Source organism: Sceloporus occidentalis, unplaced genomic scaffold (genome assembly GCF_023333645.1).
Source record: "Sceloporus occidentalis isolate IW3139 unplaced genomic scaffold, rSceOcc1.0.p SCAF_61, whole genome shotgun sequence".
Lineage (NCBI taxonomy): Eukaryota > Metazoa > Chordata > Lepidosauria > Squamata > Phrynosomatidae > Sceloporus > Sceloporus occidentalis.
This window is the reverse complement of record NW_028317041.1, coordinates 1,422,732-1,438,882: the sequence shown is the minus strand read 5'-3', so window position 1 is coordinate 1,438,882 and position 16,151 is coordinate 1,422,732. Positions and strand designations below refer to the sequence as shown.

Below are 16,151 nucleotides of genomic sequence, written 5' to 3'. Positions count from 1 at the left end.
GTGTTCGCTTATATTGGAACAATGTTGGTGTTTTTTTAACTTAAAATCTCACCTAGATCTGTGACAGCCTATGGCAGAGCCAGCATTACAGAATCAATGTAATGTACCACTGTCTCCCTTTGCCCATCTACCCTAAAAAATCTGCCACCAACATTCCAAAGGAAAAGGGTGGGTTTTTAACCCCTTCAGGACCAGGAGTCTTCCCCCCCCCCCCTAAAGCCCGGAGGTTTTTTTTGTGATTTCTACCATGTTTGCTAAACCATGACTCCCCTTTTAAATTTTTTGACGAACCCCATTAAATTATCCATTGTTTTGTTCAAGACATGTAGGGTCTTCTTTTAAAATCATAGAAAAACAGAACAATTATTGGTAATAAAGTATTTTGTTTATCTCATTCTCTTGCTCTCTCCTCTCTTCCCACCTCTTTATCACTTCTCCTTTGCTATCTCACCCCTTTCTGTATATTTCCCCTCCCTTTTTTCTATACTACTTTTGTTTGATCCAAACTAATTTTTTTTTTTTTTTTTTTTTTTTAAATCTTATCTCCTCCATTTCTCTTCACCCCTCCCTTTTCTCTCTACCTTCCCCACTTCTCATTATCCCTCCTACTTAGTATATCTCCCCTTCTCTCTCTCCCCCTTCTCCTTTGTCCCCATAGCTCCTCCATCTTATTATCCCTCTTCTTTCCCCCGTCCTCTTTTTTACCTTTATATTTCACATCCCCATCTTGCCCTTGTCATACGCATTGGCACAAGCTCACATTTGCACAAACTTACACACTCACTGACACGCGCTTATACATACACATCCATGCTAGCATACACATGCATGCTCAGACACAGACATGCATACACTTTTTTTTCTACTCCCTCCCTTAACCTCACCCCCTCCTTCCCTCCACCCCATAGCTCAGCTGTAGATTTTCTTTGATGCTCACAGCCTCCCTTTAGCCCCAGGCTCACATGACCTCTCATTATGTGACCACTCTCTGTTCCTGCCTCCCTCGGCCAGTCCAAAATTGTTTACAAAGGGCTGGTCCAGCTTGTAGTGGTAGGGGCTAATGGATGTTGGGGCCCACTGTTCCCAGCGCAGTATGGATCAAGATCTCTTTTGGGGTACATTTTGGATGTCATTGATGTCATGTTGACATCACTTGGCTCCCAACAAAATTTATATTTTTTTTTCCCTTCATTTTTTGGAAGGAGGAATTTTCTCTATCTCCTCCCTCTGATCTGTGTGTGTGTGTGCTGATCGCAATACACACGATCAGCCACTAAGGGAGAGCAATTTGAGATCCAACAGGGTCTTCCTTTCATCACAGATTTCAGGAGGTACTGGTATATCCTAAGTGGCATGCATGGGGTTAATATGTGTAATATGTAGTATGGGGCATCTGATGCTGGCAGAGGAAAGAATTGTGTAGTTACGTTTAACATACGGCTGCTTCACCTAGTACCTACCTACATAGCAAACATTATAAAGCTGTCTACGGACTAGATATTTATACCACCAATTGGGAGGGACTAGGGGGAGATCCCCTTTAATCTGTGACAAATCAGTTTTATTTAACATACAGAACGATAAAATTTAGGTTTTGAAGAAAAATAAAAAAAAAAGGGGATTACAGATCTACCTTCAAAGGGGAACCACAGATGAAACAATAGGTAACGTTCTATACTTAATGGGCAAACCTCCAGTAACTTCCACCCACATCTTCTGAAAATGATACACTTTTTAGTGCCTAATGGGAAACCCAGGCCTCAGAGCTGTACCACCATACACCTGAGATGCCATATTATAGGCACACATTACACTCTGCTAGGATAATGCTGTACATTAAAACTTTACCCGTTAAGGTAATTATACAGCATGGGGTTTGGCAGTACATTTGCCAATGTATACAGCGTAAGGACAATTGTAGATTTTTCACTCTATGTCACTTCTATCCACATATCAGTCATTTAATACCATAGATTAATATCTTTAAAATTAAATCAGAGGAGAAATGATACACTGTGTACAAAATCATATAAATAACAACCAAGAAGTAAATGAGAATGAACTACAGTATAGTGAGCTTTTGGTATTTGGAAGTATTTCAACTGCAACAAAAGCCTGGAGGGTGGCAAGATCTCTTACCACGGAGGTGTCTCATCTAAGGATCTTTTTCACATTAAGAATCCTATTAGAAAGAAAACACTAAAAGGTAATTGAATTTCCCTCCGTTATCTTCATCTCTGTCAGCTCCTGCTACAATAACTTACTCTCTAGAGCAGAGATAACTCAATTCTGCCCGGCTAGCATATGTTATGAATCTCCAAAGCAAACTTGTCTAAATCATTCTGATCTTCTATCAAGGTTGGCTGTGAATATGAACTCTGACAGAGAGCAAACATAAATTTATTTTTATCTTTTTAATAATTCACTTCCTTCTGTTTTGGTGGTGGAATTGAAAGAGATCCTCTGTAATTCTATATTCACAGGTAACAGGTGCACACGGGCAGATATGTTGAAATTATCCATCACTGCGGCTCAATGAGAAAATGTAAAAATACCTCCAAGAACAAAAACAGTGTATACAGCAACAGATAAAGTATCTCAAAAGTTATTATTCAGAATAATAATGCCAAAATACAGAAAAACTGAAATGGAATATATATATATATTTTTTTAAACATAACTAAATTACATTTATATCTATATCTATAGATATATATATGCATAGGTAGATATCTTCACTGCTTAATTGCTTTGAAGCTATTTTTAATTGTAGGGAATCTCAGATTCATGTCAAAACTTGGCAAGATTAGGATCAAGTCTTTTTTTGTCCCCTTCTCTTCCTTCTCCTCAACCATCCTTACAAAGGATGTCTGACCCAAGCAACAACAATCAGCAACCTAACACAGAGGAATATTCCTAATGAAGAGAACAGATAATACGATGGTGGTTTATGTGGAGATGTGTCTGGCTCTTGCTTGCATAAACAGGTTACAACACCTGTTCTGGTCTGCGTCTGCAATGTATCAAAGTAACTGAGCGAATACATAAGTATTCATCCACATTCAGTGCATTGATGCAAATTGTTAACCGTGTAAATGCAGTCACACCTTCTCACCAAACCTTCTCAAAATCAAGACATGAGTCAATTTATTTAAGACCGTGACAGTGGCTTGTCACTTCTCACACAAAGTCATATAGGAACAGTCTCGAAAGTTAAGGGGACTAACACACAGTGGGATTTCCAACAGAGCCATTAAAACTGACAGAAACCTAGATACACCATTCATTGATAAACACAACCCCACCATAATAAGAAGGGGTTAAATGAACAGGACACAGTGGATCGTTTGCGCAGGACCACCCTGAGGTGCATTGTATAAAAAACAACAACTTTTGTGATCGATGCAAATTAGAAGAAAAAAAATGTAGACATGGTACTTGGTATTTTTAGTCAATGGCAGCAAACGCATATACACTTTTTAGAGGCAAAAACTGCCTGTATCTGTTTCTAGTGTTCAAAAAGTGGTTTAAGCTACAGGAACATGTGGGGATTCATGCTGTTACCTGAGGAATGCTCCAGCCTCTGAGGCCACCAGTAAATTGCAAAACTGTCAGCAGTTCCAGTATTAACTACTTCAAGAAAGTGTGTTTCCTTTAATAAATCATTTGTACCAAGATGGCCCCATGCAGCACAGGGTGTCTTGTGTTACCATAAAGCACGATAGGGACACCCAATTTCAGCACTCAACTAAAAAATGGAAATGGCTTTAGGGAATGGAGTGCCATTGTAAAAAGTGAGTAATTACATTTTTCAATTTCTCTTATTGTGAAACAATATATAATTATGGGCAAGACTGGTAAACAGCACACAAACATGAAAAAGGAAGATTATTCCACACTAAGTAAGCTTAAATATTAAAAAGTGTGGTTTCACATGCATGAACAATTTTCCTACAAAGAGCTTCCTACTATCCAAGCTTGGGTCACTCCAAAACGGTTGGGTGCTTCTGTGTTCCTGATGTGTTTTCATGTACTGTCTAATCAAAGTGTTACAGGGTTATAAATTGTTGTCTAGATCTTTATTTGCTGGGTAAGTGCATAAGTAACCAAAAAGATAAGAATGGCGGCTTCTTAGGTATTGGCCAGAGCTGTGCATTGCATCATACTACACCCCACTTCAATCATAGAAGCTGTGGTCAGGCAGGCTGCTTTTCTCAGGGTGAAATTGTTTCATTCACTTGTTACTTGTCAAAGACCAGACCAGTAAAGATCAAATTTTTTCCCCTCTGACATACATATAAAATTTTTTAAGAAGGGTATGTTTTACATCTTGTGCCCGAGATTTATTTACACTTTCCAAAGAGCGAGGAACAGCCAGGTCCCTAATGGACCCAAAATGGTTCTTACTAATATCTTAAATAAAGAACTGAGCCACAGTAATAAACACAGCAGCGCGGGCGGAATGCATCGGTGACATGTGAAGGCACTCTCCTAGTGCTTCTGTGCTTGCCAGGTGAGGAACTGATTTTGGAAGGCAGATACCAGGTGAGCCAACAAGCAGCATTTCTCCATGAAATGGCCCTTGCATGGGAGGGAATTTAGACATTTTATCAGCGATAGTCTTAAAGGTAAATCATGTCAGACATTAAGACATTCAGCAGCAACCCTTTCTGTATTCATGGGCTGCTTCCATCTTGCGGCTCAGTTCTTTATTAAGATGTTGGTAGAACCATTTCCCATTTGTTAGAACTCATGCTCTGACGTATACTTCTATGCATGATTTCTCTACTATAATTAAACGCAAAGTTTGCAAGGTCTGTAAAATTTGCCCTTTTCTCCTCAACTCTGATTTTTCGACTTGAAGTACAAAGAAGATACAAAGTTTCCAAAGCATTCCAGGAATTATAGGTCATGCAGGACACCGAGTCGGGCACTGTTTGATTCCTAGCCTACTCATTCTCATACTGAGCCGGGCTAGTGACCTCTGTATTACTTCTCTCGCATACAGGCGTCAGGAACAAACGGGTTTATACTGGGGGAGTCCACGCCACACTGATAGCTGCGGCAAGCAGTAAGTACAAGGGGTTTCAATCTGTACCACTAGCCCGTGGAAGGCACATGCTTTAGCCATTACCTCAAATTCTGCATGTCTGTGTATTTCCTCTGCCCGCTGCCTGCTTAAGATAAATTCTGCTTCATTGGCCACTCTCACCAGATGGTCTTTCATGGTTTGGCTCAGCAACCTAGAAAAAGGTTAAAAAAAGAAAACAAAACCACATGAGACATCATAACTGTAGAACCGTAAGGCTGTAAGCCTTACATTAGGATATAAGGGTTTATTTTCATTATCTCTTATCAATAAATACCTACAAGCATCTAATGCATTATTAAAAAAAAAACAAAAAACATGTACCATCAATGAATTGTATGTAGAGTTTCAAGACAAAAAGCTTTATTCTAAATGCGCTGTATCAATTACACAAAACATTGCGCTTTCTAGTATGCTAAGCAAATCTGTAGCATGTGTCATTTTTTTCTCTTAAAATGTAATCTCATAAGAACACAGAAACTTTTCAGAAGTTGTTTCTATGGCAACAACAAATCGATGCCTCATTTTGTTTCACTTGGCAAGTTTTCCTGAAAAAAAGATTTTCTGCAAAAAAATGTGGTCACCCCACAGTACTCGGAATGATGAGTCTAATTTATTCCCCAAAAGTGTTATAATCAGCAGTGCAGGTGGAAAGGCACCTTTAAATGAGTACCTTAAGTCAAGCAGTATCGCATACCTCCACCAGAATCTGCTCTACTATAAACATGCAGTCTGTCTCGCTCAGCATGCCTGATTTAATTAAGATTGTCCTGTGATCGAGTACTAGTGGGGCTGTTTAAACCCAACTCTCTAATAACATTTATAGGATAAAAATCAATGATTAGTTACACTGTTATCGTAAGCATGCTTTAGGATGAAAAGAGACTTTAGCACAAAAATAGCCTAATCCAGGTAACTTCTGGTAAACATCTGTGTTAGAAATGACAAGAGGCACATATTTAATACTTTTTACCAAATACGTTATTGATTTTCCAAACATTGCACACAAATATATATATATATATATATATATATATATATATATATATATATATATATATATATATATATATATAATTAGTAATGTGTAGCCCTCTCCAAACTAATAGACACCTAGTGCAGTAGGTGATATAAGATCTTTCCAATTCAGAGACCTGATCATACTTAGTACTACAATCTTTAAATTATCTTCAAACTAAAACTTACATAAAAGCATTAAACTGTAATGCTACACATATATACACACAAATAAAAGAAACCGTAACATCTCCAAACCACACTTTTCAATTTAGAGGATAGACGGGGTATGTCTAATGCATGACCGAAGAGGTACATGGTTCAACAGTTTGCAAACAAAACAAAAAGAAATGTAACACAACGTGATTATCACAGGGAAACACTAAGTGCTGCTAACAAGCTTGCTAATCAAATTTGGATGCAGTCTGTTATCTATGTACTAATAAAACATTAATCAGGGGTCCACTCCAAAGAAGCCACTTTAGAAATGAGGTCAAAGAAGGTCAGACCCAGGTAATAAGAAACAACAACAGAACAGCTCTATGCAGTGTAACTGAACACCATTTTTATGGTTCTGTGACCTCTGGGATCAAAGTTGATGGAAAACGTGCTCCCCATGCAGGCTCCTGAAACCAGTCTGAAATAAAACTATTGCACATTTCTTTCTATGGTCTACAGACACACCAGCGATAGGGGGTAATTAAAAGACGCACATTGGCACGCATTACAGTACAGATTGTCAAGTGTATGGCCCTCAAAATGACTTCAGAAAAGCCTCAAACGGTGCGTGAAAAATACCATCAGGTAAAAGGTAAGAAATTTATATATATTGTATATACCATGCGTAACATTAAGCTTTGGAATAGTAGGATAGTAAACCATTTGGAATAAAATTTACATAAAAGTAATTTGGCACCAATATACCATACGATAAGTGGAAGGTAGGATATGATAATTATACATTAACGTGGCTAGACAATGCTAAAGCATCCAGACACCTTTATAAAAAGTTATGTCCTCCAATTAAAAAGAGTACCTGTCAAAAATACAATGTACACAGTATTAAATATATACATATAAACACACACACACACACACACACACACGTAAAGCTTATTTAACCTAAATGCCCTGATACTTCTATAGGAGGACAATGATTTCACCAGGTATGTCCTGGTAATATGTTAGGATGATTCGATCCAGTAGGATAAGTTATAGCAGAATAATATGATTGATAACTTTGTAGCAATATGCATGTGGGGATATTGCATTGGATATTAAATAGGGAAGGAAGAAGTGTGACATTGTGGCAATACAGAATTAACCTGCTTTCCTTATCATCACACAAGGATTATGTGGCAATCCTGCTCTTCCTGGTCCCGATGACTTCCCATCAGGGAGGCATGGAAATGATTAAGAGCAACAACGGTATTGATGGTAATGTTTCGCCAACCAGGTCTGATTGCACTGAGAGGACAGGGATCATATTCCCCTAGTAGTCAGGCTAAACAGTCCATATGGCTTCCCAAATTAAGGCCATATGACCCAATGCCAAAAGGATCTGAAAGCAAGGGGATGATATTGCACTTCTCTTCACTTAAGTGAGTTAAGGAGGCACTAGTATGGTAATGAAGAAACAGTAATACTGAGGTCTCATCACATCAGTTTGTAGTCTCTAAAACTTCCATGTAGATTCCCTGTGACCATTCTAGATCATGCAGCTGCTCAAACTGCATGCTATAATAAAACATCAGGTCTCTACCCTTACTCACAATAACTTAAACATATCATTAACAAATAGAAATTAAAATGACAATCTTTAGCATATTGACATGAATAGATAGCTCACCTTTTTCACAAATGTATTGGTTTTAAAATTGCTACGAGAACTTATGTATGAATTTTACGGCAAAATGGATACAAGTTCACGCTTGCGGTCTATGTTTGAGCTGATATGGTATGCCTATTTTTCCTGGAATAAACTTTTTTCCTCTCTCTTTTGGAGATGGCAAAGAACAGAGCCCAGTTATGGGAAGGAGGGCCAGTGACAGACACAGGGTTGACAAGGTAAAACTAAACGTCTCTCCCTCTGGCCAAAGACAAAATGACTGATGCAGAGGTACAACAATCAGCTGTCATGCCCCAGGTTCACTGGCTATCTGGAAAAGTCCCAAGATCAAAAGCATATATATTGTTAAAGGCAAAAAAGCTCACGTTACCTTCCTTCATTAACCAGCTCAATGAAAGCAAGTCCTGCATTTTTCTGTATAGAGTTCTGCCATTCCTGCAAAAGAAACAAAGTTTAAAACACTGGGAATCCATGATTTACTATAATTATATATATATATATATATAACGATAAGTACCTTCATAATTCTTTTCAGGGGGAATAAAACTCTGCTAATCAAGGCTAGTTAATCTCAGCTCTTACATACATATAACACCGATATACAAGGATCCACACCCATAAGGAAAAAACGCATAAGATGTCGCATTTATCAATGGTCAGAATTTACTAATAATTAACGCTTTTGCCAAGCAGCTCCTGCGCTGGTATCTCCATGCATTTTGATCTGGGATTTACCAAGACGATGATTCAATCTATAGAGCCCCAAAAATGATCAGGCATGTACATACGACACTTTGACCTTTCACCGATAGAGTGTCCTGTTCACTCATAATGGAACTATGAATAGATGGAGAGGAGCCAAACGTTATCAGAAACGATATATATGCAGTCTCTTCAGACTAACGCCCACCCATTTTAAACCCAGCAACAGCTAGGCTTTGGGCAGATGGAATGGTCATTTTTTATTTGAAAAGTTGTATTTCTTGGGAAAGATTACACGTAAAGAGTTTTTCATCTGCTATTTTACACAAAACCCAAATTGGTATCCAAACTTGAAAACGTGGCAGGAAAGAATAAAAAAGCTTCTCTCAATTGACAGGCATTTCCACGAGAAGACTTTAGTCTAAACAATCCATAAAATCCATATACAAACTGAACTAAGGAGAACGTGAAAAGTAATGGATGTCATTTTTCACATTTATCTCGCTATTTCATCACACATCAAATGCCCTCTGCATCAATCACACAACATTGTGATATAGAAAAGAGCTTTCCTTACCCTTTTCCCAGAGGCACTGCTGAAAAATACTATAAAAGCCTCAGCGCAACCAGTAATGTAACAAGGCAACTGTAGAACACGTGTCATCACTTAAAAATATTGAGCCATGGGGCTAAGGAGATTCGGTATTCTTAAGAGAAACTAAGCTGTTCATTGGCAAGATTAAGCTTCACCTCAAGAGGGATACACAAATACACATCCAAAATTAGATTGTACATAAATTGCTACAATTGCCATTTTCCCTACTGCGGCAGCCCACAGAAAGTACATAGAAAAGAACGCAGCAGGCTGTAGTGTTTGTTTGTAAAATAAAGAGCCCTGATGTACAAGTAATAATACTACGTGTATATTCGTGCAACACAGCACAGATACATCCATCTCGAGATATCAAAAAATACATATATATATATATATATAAAATTGCAACCAACACATAAAATAAAACGTTGACATATGCCATTTTATCCCGGAAATGGATTTGAGGCTGATCATACATTGCTCTCAGGGTAATCATAAATAGCGCTCATTAAAAGGATGGTTTGAAGGCACTTGGAAGAACATTATAACACTTGCTTGTGCTGGACAACCATGTCCCAGTCTAGGTCTTCATATCTGCAGCATCAAGCAACATCTTTTTTTAAATGACCCCCTTCCAATCAACAAAATCCCCAAGGATTACTTTACGTTCATATTAGTTTAACATGCCCTGCTTGCTTCCTTCTATTTATGCATAATAATATTACTAATTATTAAGCTTTGTTGAACATCATAGGTAGCAGCCAATGCTCTTCTGAGTCCTTTTGGCAATCAGGGCACACATTTTCATATAAGGCCCCTCTCATAGCCACTCAACTAACTACTAGTACCAATAACAACAATCGTACAAATCATAATTACAACATACAATTCTCACAGGTAATTATTGCAGTAAATGCACTAGGTGCAAGAAAGGAGACGCAAAAATCGGCCTTGAAGAAGGGGAAAAAAATGAAGTAAAACAAGGGGTGTTATGGTAATCTGTAAGTACTTAAAACACAACTATCACAAATGTTTCAACAGTGTTTGCCTTAAATGTCACCACTCTCTCAGCACCACTCCAAACAAGCTTTGGTGAACAAAGCAACCAAATGCAAAACAGTCATACTTAGGAGACATTATCTCAGCTGTTCTGTCAAAAATAAGATTCCCTCCTCCCTTTCCATACTTAACATCTTAACACCTCAAAGAGTGAAATGTAATACGCTCTAAAGAGACTGATCGAACCGTGTTCACCAGAGACTTCAATGGGAGCTGCCCTTAGAACCATGCCATGATCTCTGGGTACGGAACGCCTATTTTCAGATACAACTACCCCTAAATGGACCGGGATGGGGAAAATTAAACCAACGGTGTAGTTTGTCCTCTACGGATCGCCTTTAAATCTAAATGGTATATAATCCCACAGCAAACATAGCATAATTTCATTGAATCAGATACAGCAAGAAATAAATAAAACCGTAGAAATTCTGAAAAGCCTGATCCTGAAAATACCAATCGAAAAACAAATTACAATTACTCAAGACGTGTTTCATTTCCCTTGCTGGAATTCATTACGGTAAAACCAGCCATAAAAACAACACAATAAAATCTTAAGGTAAAAACAAAAAGGGGAGAAGAATACAACCTTCTGTTATTTCAGGAAGAAAATCTTGAAACCGAGTTTAAAAAGGGATATAAACATTTTATTGAGACGGTAGGTGTTCCAAATGTATTCATCAGTAGAATGGAGAATTTGTAGAAATATAAGCAAACTATTTGTTTGTTTCATATCTTCAGTGCCAACCTGAAAAAGGCACAAAAGAAACCCAGCACCCCTTAAATTTACATTTTATGTGCAATGCCAATGGCATTTGGTTTATACAAGTTACTAAACAATATATATGGTGGATGGAATATGGTTAGAATATTCGTTGGTGTCCCAAGAGCTTGAGGATGGAAACTAATTTGAGTGGAAAGGACTGTGGAACATGGTGGGTATAGAGTTTAAGACAAAATAAAAAGACACACAGCATCCTAAAACCAGGAAGTTTTAAACATCTATCTTCCACCAGCAGTAGATCTATAAATATAGGTTAATTTGCCCAATCCCAAACAAAAGTTTGTACATCCCCATCAACACAATCACTTCTTCGGGTATGGAGGTGTAAAAGCTCTCTATTCTACACTATCAGTGTTGCAAATTGTGAGCGATAATAAAATGTTCCTTTCAGTAGAAAAGCAGAGACTGTTGTCACATATATACACATAACTGGTTGTTTTTGAAAGAAAAGCAGAATTCTGTCCACTAAAATAACAACAAAAAGGATCAGACATAGTGTACACGTTGTTAATGTTGTACATAACTATTATAGCTGGAAATGGCTGATCTTCATTGGAATATCTTCATAGGCGTACACAGGGCCGGCCCGACAATGGAGCCGAAGGGGCGGCACTTTGCCGCCCCAAGCCCTTTTTTTTTTTTTTTTTTAAAGCGAAAGAGAGAGAAAGGGGCGCCGCTGTCAGTACCCGCTCGGCGCCCCTCAATCTCTCCTCTGCGGCGAGTCTCCCTGTTCTGTGCCGGCTTGTAATGCTGAGTGCCGGAAGATTTCCGGCGCTCAGCATTACAAGCCGGCACCGAGACCGAACAGGGAGACTCACCCAGGACTGCTGAAAGGTAAGTGCAAGAAGGGGGGGGGGGGATGGCAGGGGGGGGGGGGAGAGGAAGGGTACATAAGGGGGGGGCAGCAGGGACGGAGGGAGAGGAAGGGTACATAAGGGGGGGGGGGTGGCATTTTAAAATTCGCCCCAGGCGGCATTTTGCCTTGGGCCGGCCCTGGGCGTACAGCAACCATCATTCCTGTGTTCCAATGGCAAATTGTGATGGCTAATCCAAGTTTAAGGTTGAAAGGCTAACTGATCATTAGAAATCTCTTTTGCAATTATGTTAGCACTGCTGGAAATTTTATTGTTTTCCATGAAAACAGCTAAGTGAGCCCAAACGTTTGAACGGTTGTATATATTCTTCTCAGGAGGGTCTCCTGACAACCTATTACCGATACAGGTCACCGATTATACATATGCTCCATCCTTTTATGTTAAAGCAGTATCTCTCTTTCTTAAAAGGACTTAACACAAAGACTTTGTTTTACTTGTCCCCTTGATTTTTTTCTACAAGTGTGGCTATGAGGTTCAGAAGTCTATCTACATATTTTGTACTCGGTATCACTTCAAGTACTTAACGGTGATATTGAAGCAGTCTTTCTGAAGTTTAAATATATTCGATTTCTGCTTAAGCTCAAGTATTTATTTAAAAAAAAAAAAATTAATTCTGGGGAGATTGTGATGTTTTGATTGATACTCTAAAAACAATGCATTGATATTAAATTTTCAACGTGGTCAAAGACCAAAACAGAGCATAACTTTTTTTTTTTCTAAACAGTACTTTAAAGGCCTTTTATTATGTCCTTTCAAGCAAGACTGGCAATTCATAGTAACCAAGCACGTTAACACACTAAAATGTAACCAAATGTCTGACATCCTAAGTCATTTAAAAGATGTAATCTAAAGGGAATATTCTTCTCTCAGACACAGTGCTTTCATCTAACCAATTCAGGTGCCTATCCTAATCAATACTAGAGTTTGGTTTCGGGGGGGGGGGTGATAAAACTTGCTTTAAAGCCACCAGCTACAAGCAGATGATGGTCATTAGGCTTCTGTTACAATCATGTATACCCAGGCTTTATAAAATGTATCCTATTAGTACATGGTCAGTCTGACAACTGCAGGCTTGGAGACAAATGACAGCTGCTGCCCTCAGAGGTCTGATGTCAGATCTTCAGGGAATAGTGGAGGCCCAACTGGAGAACTGGTTCAGGCTGTTCATTAGACACTGCTGCAGGGAGATCAGGCATGGCCGCCAGTTGTAGCCACATCAAAGAGCCAATTATGTTTATTACACAAGAAAAATGTACAAAATCAAAGGATGCTAGTTTCATCACAAAACATTTTGATGAAGTGAAGATACATCCCTGATAATTTCCCCAGCATATCAAAGAATAAGCAAATGGATAAATGTATAATTAAAAAACAAATTTTCAAACCATGGCTTAATATTTAGAAAATATGGCAAACCTCAGTGAACCCTCCAATAAAAACAGGATAAAAACAAAAAAGATAAACCTAATGTTTAATATGGTCAATGGGAAGCTGGCAATTAAATCACTGAATTATTTTGCAGTGACCCAGTATATGGATAGATAAAAGTAGGCACTATGCACTAAACTGAAAGCCAGTATCTGTATGCGGACACCCCTTCTAATCACAGAGTTTAGGCATCTCTATAGGCAAACATTGGCAGCAGAGTGGTTCATACTGAAGAGCTCGGTGCTGAGCAACAGTAACATCTCAGCCACGAACCTGTAGACCTCTCACAAAGCAGGACTGCAGAATACTGAAGCTTGTAGAACAAATCGCCTGCCCTCTGTGTCATCACTTGCTACAGAGTTCCAAACTGCCCCTCAAAACATCACCACAAGCACTGTGTGTCAGGAGCTCGTGAGCATGAAATGGGTTTCCACGGTTGAGTAGCTGCACACAAGCAAAGACCACCATGCACAATGTCAGGTGTTGGCTGGAGTGGTGTCAAAACGCACCACCACTGCACTCTGAACGAGTGAAAAATATGTTCTCTGGAGTGATGAATCGGGCCTCAGAATCTGGAAGTCTAATAGATGAATCTGGGTTTGGAGAACACCATCTACTGGAATGCATAATGCCTACTATAAGGTTTAGTGGAGGAAGATCTGGTCAGGAGAGTTTGGACCCTTTAGTTACAGGGAAGAGTAATGCTATTGCTACTGCATACAAAAGACATATTGGACAATTGTATGTTTCCAAATTTGTGGCAACCGATTGGCAAAGTCCCTTCCCTGTTCCAGCGTGACTATGCCCCTGTGCACAAATCAAGGTCTACAAATACATGGTTTGACAAGTTTGGTGAGGAGGAACTCAAGTTTCCTGACTTTAATGCTATTGAACACCTCTGGGATGGATTGAAGCGCTGATTGCAAGCCAGGCCTTATCTTCCAACATCAGCACCTTACCTCCAAAATGTCCTTTTGGACAAGAGAAGAGGCTATTATAGCCACAAAAGAGGAGAAACGACTTCATATAAATCTGAATTGTAATATTATACCATTTTTTTTATATATGTTATGTTGAACACAAACAGCAGTGTTTCAGAACAGCATGTACATCTCCTGTCTTGTATAGGAGTTATGATATTTCCCAGCATGCATGTGATGTCCCCTTTGTCATTACCTGCATATTTCCCATGTTTTTAAATCAGTTTATAATTTTGTCATAGGCGGTGTAAATATAAGTCAAATATTCAGCAATTGCGTTGAAATTCTATATTACCAAAGCCATCAATGTCGTTTTTGTGGTGACAGGCCCAAACTTCACCCCAGAAAGAAAGTCCACTTAAATCTATAACAAGTGTCATAACTGATCTATTTTAATTTGCTATTAAAATAATGTAACTTGTAAAAAACCTCTCATGCTCTATTGATTTTTGTATTTTATTCTAATATACTGACATACATTACCTGCTCAGTTCAATGGATTTCTAAGTCACCAAAGGTGGAAATGTATGCCCTGTTGCGGTCAGACAGTAGATATATGCAAATACAAGATGTCAACAACAATCTGTCATTAGTTGAGGAGAAATAACTCAAGAATTTCCCCCCACAGCCAGCTGGACATTACATATGTACAGGATTACATTTATAGTAAGATATAGGGGATTTTAGGAATGCTCCAACAAAAGTATATTACTGTACAGTACAAGGTGCTTTATGAAATTCATTAGTTTTTCTTTAATCAATTCCTGCATCAACATGCACATTAGCATCTGACAGCCTAATTCAAAAAAGCAATTACAGCTCCATACCTCATAAAAAAAATAAGGCGACAGAAAGCAACTATGTTAAATCAGTTAAACAGAATAAAAATGCAAAGAAAACAGATTAAGGATGATTTATTTGAATTTCTCGCGCTGAAGTTAATTACAGCCAACGTAATAAAATAGTTCCTTTATTATTTTGCAAAAAAATAATGGCTTAGAATGAAGGGGGGGGAAAGGGCCGAATAGTGTTCTCTGCTGGCCTGGAATGATCGGCCCTGCAGTATTGTGGCATAAAATTAAACAAGTAAGATGGTGTGAAAACACAATCACTAGGTGAAATATTGGAAATGACTTCCACAGAGGTTACCTAGAAAAGTCGACTATACACATATGCACGCATTGTCACGTATTGGCGGAAACGCGGACACAATGCTTTTCCCGCATCAGTTTCCCCCGGGCGGAGAGCAGTACGTTCCGTGTCCAGAAACAGGATTTTTTTTTTGTACCCAGCTCTAAAACACCCTACTGCCAACGATATATGTAACTAGGAGATCAGCGAAAACACCGGTCCTCAAAGTCAAAAGTATAGAAGAAGAAAAAAAAAAGAAATCCAAACTAATTTGTGCTCATTTAATTTAATCCATTCAGTTACGAGGTGCAGAAGTAATCAGATTGCTCCCTCGGCCGCTTGCTACAAGCACCGTTATAGACTGAGCCTAGAATAACATGCGCAGAGTATTAGAGACAGCGTTCTTTATTCAGCAGATGCTCAGCGTGGAACAAACACGTCGTAGCAATAGGGAGCCACGTTAAAGCACACATTACGGCGAGCAGTCTCCACATTTCGTGCTCGGCGTCCTGACAGGAAGAGTCCCGTTTCACAGCGTAGCCCCATCAGCAGGGAGCTACCAGAATTAGAGTGCCAGTTGATATTACTTTGTTTTGCATCAGCCACCCTTGAGTATAACGTTCAAAGATTTTGCAAAGAGGTCAG

The 16,151-nt window shown here is 38.8% G+C and overlaps 1 protein-coding gene across 1 annotated transcript in view; it reads right to left on the bottom strand.

The window, feature by feature from the left end:
- Positions 1 to 16,151, bottom strand: part of LOC149287394 (lipopolysaccharide-responsive and beige-like anchor protein) — a 269,868-nt gene that overhangs the window by 194,430 nt on the left and 59,287 nt on the right. Inside the window, exons 34-35 of the mRNA XM_089492899.1 lie at positions 8,326 to 8,390; positions 5,135 to 5,243 (exon numbers count right to left, since the gene is read on the bottom strand). Of these exons, the coding sequence (XP_089349025.1) occupies positions 5,135 to 5,243; positions 8,326 to 8,390 (174 nt within the window). The remainder of the gene's footprint in view (positions 1 to 5,134; positions 5,244 to 8,325; positions 8,391 to 16,151) is intronic.